General features: G+C 30.7%; 1 protein-coding gene across 1 annotated transcript; it reads left to right on the forward strand.

Annotated features, from left to right (window-relative positions):
• Positions 1–1,190: 1,190 nt before the first annotated feature.
• Positions 1,191–5,303, forward strand: LOC115034152 (uncharacterized protein K02A2.6-like). Its single transcript, XM_029489961.1, has 3 exons — positions 1,191–2,066; positions 3,987–4,947; positions 5,072–5,303. Exons 1-3 carry the CDS (start codon positions 1,340–1,342, stop codon positions 5,301–5,303), a joined length of 1,920 nt encoding a protein of 639 aa, XP_029345821.1. The 5' UTR covers positions 1,191–1,339.
• Positions 5,304–11,266: the final 5,963 nt, after the last annotated feature.

Consider the following 11,266-nt stretch of genomic DNA (forward strand, 5'->3'; position numbering starts at 1 on the left):
GAGTTTCTATTCGTTTTGCATTTCATTTTTTGTAATTTATTAAAATCATTGATAGTTGTTTCCATTATTTTATTATTTATTATATTTTTAATTTTTAAATTAATTTTTTCAATTTCTTTTTAATACATTTTGCAATTAAATATGCTATTTCGATTTTTATTTTTGATAGAACAATTCTATTAAAAAATATTTTGCGGATTTTGCATTTCAGATTTTTGAAAAATATTTTAATAATTATTGCGTTTCACGATTTGCAAAATAATTAAACGAATATTGCATTTCAATTTCTATGAAAAATATTTTAATAATTATTGCGTTTCACGATTTGCAAAATTATTAAAGGAATATTGCATTTCAATTTCTATGAAAAATATTTTAGGAAATATTGCATTCGAATGAAAGTGTGCCAGAGTGACCCATATACTACTTACGTAATAACTAATAGGTAGTCGTTTATTACAATTTATTGGATATCGTTATTATGGGTCGACGCATGAGAAAATAAGTTTATTTACAAATGGTAGCCGAGTTTATAGGTCTATGCGAGTATATTACAGCTATTACAGCCGTATACCTACGTATTAACTATTAACACTATACCTATATGGGTGTCTATCGGTCTAAATAGTCAAATATTTGAATTCGATCTAAAATTAGTAGAAAAACCCACAGAAGGCTGTCGGAAGACTACAATCGTGTTATCGATAGACATCCCCGCGTCCCCGACCAACTATGTCGTTTAACCATAGAACATACAACAGCCGCACAACCTACCCGGCGTGCCGCTCTCCGCACTAGACTCAATTATTATTATTCTCTATCTCAGTGAAATCGCGTCGGCAATAATAATTACCAATAATAATCCATGTGTCTTTTATTGCTAACCTAGCTAACATTTGTTTTGTAAGTAAACGTTTCACGGTGCTCTGGTTACCAATATTGTGTAATACTCTTAAATATTTAAAATATAATAAAACTGAACCGTACGTACAGTGTCTTGTGTAGTTGTGTCTACATCGATCTTTAATTACCTATATAATAATATATGGTTCAACAATCAAATCAGAAATAATATATAAGGTACGTATATTAGGTATAATTATTATTAATGTTACATAGCTAATAGCTATGATACCTACCTGCTATCTACAATAACGGTTATGTATTATCGCGTGTATCGCTATCGGTATTTTAGACACAATAAAGTTAGTATGCTTATAGCACTCGAGTTAGAACATTCATTTTCACCTACACATCTTATGAGATGCAACATGGCGCAGTCTAATAGGATCTTAAAAATTGTGTATTGTGTATTTGAATTTTGAATTTTTGTTGAACCATGGAGTATAATAAGCCAGATGCGTTGGTTTTGACGGGTAATTTGGCAGAAAATTGGCGCGTTCTTCGTGAAGCGTTCGAGATTTACATTGAGGCAGCTGGTCTAACGTCAGCGTCTAATAAACGTCAGGTGGCCATTTTTCTTAACCTTGTTGGTAAAGAGGGCCTAGAGAGGTATAACACCCTCAAATTTGAAAACGCCGAAGACAATAAGAAAATTGAGCAAGTGCTTAACGCGTTTCAAGATTATTGCAAACCAAAAAAAAATATTTTACACTCCAGGTATATATTTTATAAACGGTCTCAAAAAGAAAATGAATCGATTGAGGAGTTTCTGTCAGCGTGTCGTGGTTTGATCAAAGATTGTGAATTTAAATCTCATGAAGAAATTTTACGTGACAAAATTGTTCTTGACACGAGAGATGGTGAAACTCGCGACAAGTTAATTAAACAAGCTGATGTTACTCTTGAAACTGCAATAGAAACCCTTCGTATTGCTGAAATCCAACGAAGAGAACTCAATCAAATGAAGGAGATTGGTGAAAAACAGAATGAAGTAAATGCAGTTCATTCAAAAGTACGTGGTGGTAAGCGTACATATCAAGCTCAACATCACTACACTCAGAACAACGGTAACAATGGACATCGTGGTCAATGTCAAACAAATCAACGACAGGCAAAAGGATATAACCAACAGGAGGAGTCACAACAGGTTTTCAAAAATAAAGGTAACTTTTCTGTAAATAATAAAAAAACGCATAATAATTGTAGTCGGTCTGATAAATTATGTAAATTTTGTAATTTTATGCACGGTAAAGGCAAATGCCCTGCGTATGGTAAAAAATGTTTAAAATGTAACAAATTTAATCATTTTCAAAATGTTTGTAAATCTGAGATTGCATTTGTTGAAAACGTTGATGAGCTGAGTAATGATAATTATTTTTGTTCTACGGTATATACAATGAATACTTTTGCTGTTTCCTGGTCTGAGACTATTCTAGTTGAAAATAAAAATATTAATTTTAAGCTAAATACTGGCTCTGATGTTAATCTACTGACTTTAAATGATTTTAACTTAATTAAAAATAATTGTTCTTTTAAAAATTTAGTAGTTAACAGGCAACCGATAAATTTACAGGCATATGGCGGTAGTAATATTAATACATATTTTACAGTTGATTTAAAAGTAAAATTAAGAGAAAAAGAATATAATATTTTAAATTTTGTGATTGTCGAAAATCATTGCAAGCCAATTTTAGGTCTACATAGCTGTATACAGTTAGGGCTAATAAATAAAGTAGAAAATGTTGATAAGATATTAAGTCTTAATGATGTACTTCAGAACTATTGCACGGTTTTTACAGGTCTTGGTAACTTTCCTGACGAATATAGCATACAATTAAAGCCCAATGCAATACCTGTTACAAATGTTCCACATAGAGTTCCTATTAATATCCAAGATAAGCTGAAATGTGAATTAGATCGATTAGTGTCAGAAAAAATAATTAGAGAAATAAATGAGCCGACCGAGTGGGTAAACAGATTAGTGATTGTTGAAAAGAAAAATGGATAAGTATGAGATTATGTCTAGATCCACGCGATCTAAATGAAAATATAATTCGTGAATATTGTGTAATACCTACATTATCAGATTTGTCGTCAAAACTGAAAAATGCAAGAGTTTTTTCTGTTTTTGATTTGAAAGATGGTTTTTGGCAAATAAAATTAGATTTAGAGAGTTCTAAATTATGCACGTTTGGTACTATGTTTGGTACTTTTTGTTTCAATAGACTTCCCTTTGGAATAAATAATGCAGCTGAAATATGTCAAAAATGGAATATGAAAGTGTTCGGAGGTATTGAAAATGTATTCATATATCTTGATGATATTTTGGTTTTTGGTGACACTGAGGCTCAACATGATTGTGCATTAAAACAGGTTTTAGATTTGGCTATGAAAAATAATATTAAATTTAATAAAAACAAAATTCAATATAAGGTAGATAAAGTTAATTACCTCGGACATACATTTTCATATGAAGGCATGAAACCAGATAGTGATCGTATTAAATCTATTTTCGAGTACGAGGTACCAAAAACTATAAAAGATTTGCAAAGGTTTTTAGGTATGGTTAATTATGTCGGAAATTTTATTCCTAACCTGGCAAAGTTGACTAAGCCACTAAGAGATCTTCTTAAAAAAAATAATGAGTTTGTTTGGACATCAATACATAATGAGTGTGTAAATAAACTTAAAACATTAATTGCTAGTCCCTCCGTACTTAGAAACTATGATAACACAAAAGACGTGATCATACAGACTGATAGTAGTAAGTTTGCCATTGGATGTGTTTTGTTACAAGAAGGCAGACCAGTTTGTTTTAAATCGAAAAGCTTATCTGAAACTGAAATTAACTACGGACAGGTTGATAAGGAATTTCTGTCAGTCTTATTTGCGTATAAGGTATTTCTTCATTATATTTATGGTAGGCGCGTGACAGTTCAAACCGATCACCTTCCTTTAATTTCGCTAATGAAAAAGAACACTAATGACATTCCGTCTAAAAGGCTTCAATGCATTAAGGTTCAAATTATCACGATATGATATTAATCTTATACATGTACCGGGAAAAAAAATGTTTATCGCAGATGCATTAAGTCGAGCGTGTATATCGTCTCGAAATAACGACGACGTTGATATCGATGTTTCCGATGTAGTTCATTCAATTAATATGTCTACAAATATTCGAAATGAGTTTGTACAAGAAACAATTAAAGATGATTTATTAAAACAATTAGTATACGTGTGCAAGAATGGCTGGCCTAAGCATAACAATAAAGTCTCGCGTGAGCTTATACCATACTTTAATATGCGTTACCAAATATCATTTGACGACGATTTACTTTTTCTTAATAATCGTGTGTTTGTCCCTATGAAGTTACAGAATAAAATTTTATTTAAACTACACGAAACTCATCTTGGAATTTGTAAGACTAAAACGAGAGCACATTCCTTATTTTATTGGAAAGGTTTAGATAAAGATATCGAGGAATATATTGGTAATTGTGCAGTATGTAATAAGTTTAGGAGTGAGAATATTAAAGACCCTATGATTTGTCAAGAAGTTCCTAATCTACCTTTTGAGAAAGTTGCGTGTGATATTTTGGATTATGGGAAAGATACTTACCTAGTATTAGTTGATTACTATTCTGGTTGGCTTGAGTTAAATTATTTATCTTCTAAAACCTCAAGTCATATAATTAAAATACTAAAAGTTATTTTTTCGATACATGGGATTCCAAAGCAACTCGTGGCAGATAATATGCCATTTAATTCTAATGAATTTCAGAATTTTGCGACTGATTGGGAATTTGTTATAACTACGTCAAGCCCTAGATACCCAAAATCTAACGGACTTGCGGAGAAAGGTGTAAGTATTGCGAAATCAATACTAAAAAGATCGGATGAAGGTAAAGTTGATAAACAATTAATGTTGTTAGAATATCGAAACAGTGCTATCATTGGCTCTAAGTTTTCCCCAGCACAACTTTTAATGAGTCGCACTTTAAGATCGAAAATTCCAATCTTAAACAATGCTCTACAGCCTACGTTAGTAAATAATTTTAAATTTTGTACGTGAAAATAAAAATGTGAAAACAAAACTATATTATGATAAAAATGCCAAAGTTAAAAATAATAATAATTTTCAACCGGGCCAAAAAATTATGTTTAGAGATTTATTAACTAAAACTTGGAAGCCAGGTAAAATCATCAATAAATACAATACGCCCAGATCATATGTTTTTAGTGATAACACGGGTAATAATAAACGAAGAAATATTGTACATTTAAGGCCTGCCGGTAAACAGCTCAGGTATAATTTGTACAAAGATAATAATGTTGTTTTGAAGCCTAGTTGGATACGTAAGCGTCGTGTTGTACCTCCAACTAAGGTTAATTTATAATTTGTATTATGTATTATTTCACATTTGTAAGCTTAATTTATAATTTGTATTATATATTATTTCACATTTGTAAGCTTAATTTATAATTTGTATTATATATTATTTCACATTTGTAAGCTTAATTTATAATTTGTATTATGTATTATTTCACATTTGTAAGCTTAATTTATACGTAATCTGTTTTGTTTAAATATATAAAAAGGGAGATGTTACATAGCTAATAGCTATGATACCTACCTGCTATCTACAATAACGGTTATGTACCTATGATGTATTATCGCGTGTATCGCTATCGGTATTTTAGACACAATAAAGTCAGTATGCTTATAGCACTCGAGTTAGAACATTCATTTTTCACCTACACATCTTATGAGATGCAACATAGCGCAGTCTAATAGGATCTTAAAAATTGTGTATTGTGTATTTGAATTTTGAATTTTTGTTGAACCATGGAGTATAATAAGCCAGATGCGTTGGTTTTGACGGGTAATTTGGCAGAAAATTGGCGCGTTTTTCGTGAAGCGTTCGAGATTTACATTGAGGCAGCTGGTCTAACGTCAGCGTCTAATAAACGTCAGGTGGCCATTTTTCTTAACCTTGTTGGTAAAGAGGGCCTAGAGAGGTATAACACCCTCAAATTTGAAAACGCCGAAGACAATAAGAAAATTGAGCAAGTGCTTAACGCGTTTCAAGATTATTGCAAACCAAAAAAAAATATTTTACACTCCAGGTATATATTTTATAAACGGTCTCAAAAAGAAAATGAATCGATTGAGGAGTTTCTGTCAGCGTGTCGTGGTTTGATCAAAGATTGTGAATTTAAATCTCATGAAGAAATTTTACGTGACAAAATTGTTCTTGACACGAGAGATGGTGAAACTCGCGACAAGTTAATTAAACAAGCTGATGTTACTCTTGAAACTGCAATAGAAACCCTTCGTATTGCTGAAATCCAACGAAGAGAACTCAATCAAATGAAGGAGATTGGTGAAAAACAGAATGAAGTAAATGCAGTTCATTCAAAAGTACGTGGTGGTAAGCGTACATATCAAGCTCAACATCACTACACTCAGAACAACGGTAACAATGGACATCGTGGTCAATGTCAAACAAATCAACGACAGGCAAAAGGATATAACCAACAGGAGGAGTCACAACAGGTTTTCAAAAATAAAGGTAACTTTTCTGTAAATAATAAAAAAACGAATAATAATTGTAGTCGGTCTGATAAATTATGTAAATTTTGTAATTTTATGCACGGTAAAGGCAAATGCCCTGCGTATGGTAAAAAATGTTTAAAATGTAACAAATTTAATCATTTTCAAAATGTTTGTAAATCTGAGATTGCATTTGTTGAAAACGTTGATGAGCTGAGTAATGATAATTATTTTTGTTCTACGGTATATACAATGAATACTTTTGCTGTTTCCTGGTCTGAGACTATTCTAGTTGAAAATAAAAAATATTAATTTTAAGCTAGATACTGGCTCTGATGTTAATCTACTGACTTTAAATGATTTTAACTTAATTAAAAATAATTGTTCTTTTAAAAATTTAGTAGTTAACAGGCAACCGATAAATTTACAGGCATATGGCGGTAGTAATATTAATACATATTTTACAGTTGATTTAAAAGTAAAATTAAGAGAAAAAGAATGTATTTTAAATTTTGTAATTGTTGAAAATCATTGCAAGCCAATTTTAGGTCTACATAGCTGTATACAGTTAGGGCTAATAAATAAAGTAGAAAATGTTGATAAGATATTAAGTCTTAATGATGTACTTCAGAACTATTGCACGGTTTTTACAGGTCTTGGTAACTTTCCTGACGAATATAGCATACAATTAAATCCCAATGCAATACCTGTTACAAATGTTCCACATAGAGTTCCTATTAATATCCAAGATAAGCTGAAATGTGAATTAGATCGATTAGTGTCAGAAAAAATAATTAGAGAAATAAATGAGCCGACCGAGTGGGTAAACAGATAAGTGATTGTTGAAAAGAAAAATGGAAGTATGAGATTATGTCTAGATCCATGCGATCTAAATGAAAATATAATTCGTGAATATTGTGTAATACCTACATTAACAGATTTATCGTCAAAACTGAAAAATGCGAGGGTTTTTTCTGTTTTTGATTTGAAAGATGGTTTTTGGCAAATAAAATTAGATTTAGAGAGTTCTAAATTATGCACGTTTGGTACTATGTTTGGTACCTTTTGTTTCAATAGACTTCCCTTTGGAATAAATAATGCAGCTGAAATATGTCAAAAATGGAATATGAAAGTGTTCGGAGGTATTGAAAATGTATTCATATATCTTGATGATATTTTAGTTTTTGGTGACACTGAGGCTCAACATGATTATACATTAAAACAGGTTTTAGATTTGGCTATGAAAAATAATATTAAATTTAATCAAAACAAAATTCAATAAAAGGTAGATAAAGTTAATTACCTTGGACATACATTTTCATATGAAGGCATGAAACCAGATAGTGATCGTATTAAATCTATTTTCGAGTACGAGGTACCAAAAACTATAAAAGATTTGCAAAGGTTTTTAGGTATGGTTAATTATGTCGGAAATTTTATTCCTAACCTGGCAATGTTGACTAAGCCACTACCTAAGAGATCTTCTTAAAAAAAATAATGAGTTTGTATGGACATCAATACATAATGAGTGTGTAAATAAACTTAAAACATTAATTGCTAGTCCCCCCGTACTTGGAAATTATGATAGCACAAAAGACGTGATCATACAGACTGATAGTAGTAAGTTTGCCATTGGATGTGTTTTGTTACAAGAAGGCAGACCAGTTTGTTTTAAATCGAAAAGCTTATCTAAAACCGAAATTAACTACGGACAGGTTGATAAGGAATTTCTGTCAGTCTTATTTGCGTGTAAGGTATTTCATCATTATATTTATGGTAGGCGCGTGACAGTTCAAACCGATCACCTTCCTTTAATTTCGCTAATGAAAAAGAACATAAATGACATTCCGTCTAAAAGGCTCCAATGCATTAAGGTCAAATTATCACGATATGATATTAACCTTATACATGTACCGGGAAAAGAAATGTTTATCGCAGATGCATTAAGTCGAGCGTGTATATCATCTCGAGATAACGACGACGTTGATATCATAGTATTCTATGTTGATATCGATGTTTCCGATGTAGTTCATCCAATTAATATGTCTACAAATATTCGAAATGAGTTTGTACAAGAAACAATTAAAGATGATTTATTAAAACAACTAGTATACGTGTGCAAGAATGGCTGGCCCAAGCATAACAATAAAGTCTCGCGTGAGCTTATACCATACTTTAATATGCGTTACCAAATATCATTTGACGACGATTTAATTTTTCTTAATAATCGTGTGTTTGTCCCTATGAAGTTACAGAATAAAATTTTATTTAAACTACACGAAACTCATCTTGAAATTTGTAAGACTAAAACGAGAGCATTCTTTATTTTTATGTGTATTTTTACGTGCACGTTCCTTATATTATTGGAAAGGTTTAGATAAAGATATCGAGAAATATATTGGTAATTGTGCAGTATGTAATAAGTTTAGGAGTGAGAATATTAAAGACCCTATGATTTGTCAAGAAGTTCCTAATCTACCTTTTGAGAAAGTTGCGTGTGATATTTTGGATTATGGGAAAGATACTTACCTAGTATTAATTGATTACTATTCTGGTTAGCTTGAGTTAAATTATTTATCTTCTAAAACTTCAAGTCATATAATTAAAATACTAAAAGTTATTTTTTCGATACAGGGGATTCCAAAGCAACTCGTGGCAGATAATATGCCATTTAATTCTAATGAATTTCAGAATTTTGCGACTGATTGGGAATTTGTTATAACTACGTCAAGCCCTAGATACCCAAAATCTAACGGACTTGCGGAGAAAGGTGTAAGTATTGCGAAATCAATACTAAAAAGATCGGATGAAGGTAAAGTTGATAAACAATTAATGTTGTTAGAATATCGAAACAGTGCTATCATTGGCTCTAATAGTTTTCCCCAGCACAACTTTTAATGAGTCGCACTTTAAGATCGAAAATTCCAATCTTAAACAATGCTCTACAGTCTACGTCAGTAAATAATTTTAAATTAGTACGTGAAAATAAAAATGTGAAAACAAAACTATATTATGATAAAAATGCCAAAGTTAAAAATAATAATAATTTTAAACCGGGCCAAAAAATTATGTTTAGAGATTTATTAACTAAAACTTGGAAGCCAGGTAAAATCATCAATAAATACAATACGCCCAGATCATATGTTTTTAGTGATAACACGGGTAATAATAAACGAAGAAATATTGTACATTTAAGGCCTGCCGGTAAACAGCTCAGGTATAATTTGTACAAAGATAATAATGTTGTTTTGAAGCCTAGTTGGATACGTAAGCGTCGTGTTGTACCTCCAACTAAGCTTAATTTATAATCTGTATTATGTATTATTTCACATTTGTAAGCTTAATTTATAATTTGTATTATGTATTATTTCACATTTGTAAGCTTAATTTATAATTTGTATTATGTATTATTTCACTTTTGTAAACTTAATCTATAGGTAATCTGTTTTGTTTATATATATAAAAAGGGAGATGTTACATAGCTAATAGCTATGATACCTACCTGCTATCTACAATAACGGTTATGTATTATCGCGTGTATCGCTATCGGTATTTTAGACACAATAAAGTTAGTATGCTTATAGCACTCGAGTTAGAACATTCATTTTCACCTACACATCTTATGAGATGCAACATTAACTTTTCCTTCTTACTTCCCTCTTTTGCATTCACTACCTTTGGCTTTAAAATTGCTTATTTTACTGGTAGTTTTGTATTTAAAATTTTTGACATCAATAATTGTGCTGGAGAAAGTTTACTATCTAAAACAGGTGTGTTCCTATAATTTAAAAGAAATAATTGTAAATCTTTTTTTTCCATTATGCTTTTTTTTATCATCTTTTTAGCTATTCCTACAAATTTTTCAGCTAACCCATTACTACGTGGATAATATGGGCTAGATGTTATTATTTTGAATTTATGCTCAACGCTAAATTGTTTGAATTCATAACTTTCAATGGCATATTGTCGGCTATTAATTCTAACGGAATACCAAATCTTGCAAATATTTCCTTGCAACAGTCTATTAGAGTAGCACTATTTGCACTATTGATTGGTATTACTTCTAACCATTTGGAATAATAGTCAACAATTACAAAATATTTTTTCCCAGCCCATTCAACTATATCTGCTCCCAGCTTTAAAAATGGTGTTTCGGGTATTTCATGTTGAATTAACGGTTCTTTAGTATTATTATTAGAAATTTGTTGACAGATATTGCAACTCAACACAAAATGTTCAATGTTACTATTAATACCTGGCCAATAACAATGTTGTCTTGCCTTAAGTTTTGTGGTGGGATTTTATCTTGCTTCTATTTATATGTTATATATTATAAAAATTAATGTTAATAATTTTTTATTTAGTTTAAAATAACATATCATTTAATTGTCTAATAAGTAAAAAAAAATAAAACAAATGTAAAATTAAAAGTATTAATTACATTTAGTATTCTTTTTTTGTTATATACTTATGAAAATAAATAAATGTGAAGTAAAAATATAGGGTAATACTAAAACCCGGGACGGGACGGGACGGGACGGGACGGGACGGGACGGGACGGGACGGGACGGGACGGGACCGATTCCATTCCACACAGTGATAAGAAAAACAGTGTTGCCTACACATGTCAAGCGAAAAAATACTTTCAATTACGACTAATATTATATTTAATATAATATTTAAATATAAAACTATTATATTATTAAATATATACATAATTATACATTAAATACATAGGTATATTAACCAAGAATATATAAGCAAAAATATGTATTCCTGTGTACAGAATTACAGGTAACAGCAAAA

This window comes from Acyrthosiphon pisum, chromosome A2 (genome assembly GCF_005508785.2).
Source record: "Acyrthosiphon pisum isolate AL4f chromosome A2, pea_aphid_22Mar2018_4r6ur, whole genome shotgun sequence".
NCBI classification, from domain to species: domain Eukaryota; kingdom Metazoa; phylum Arthropoda; class Insecta; order Hemiptera; family Aphididae; genus Acyrthosiphon; species Acyrthosiphon pisum.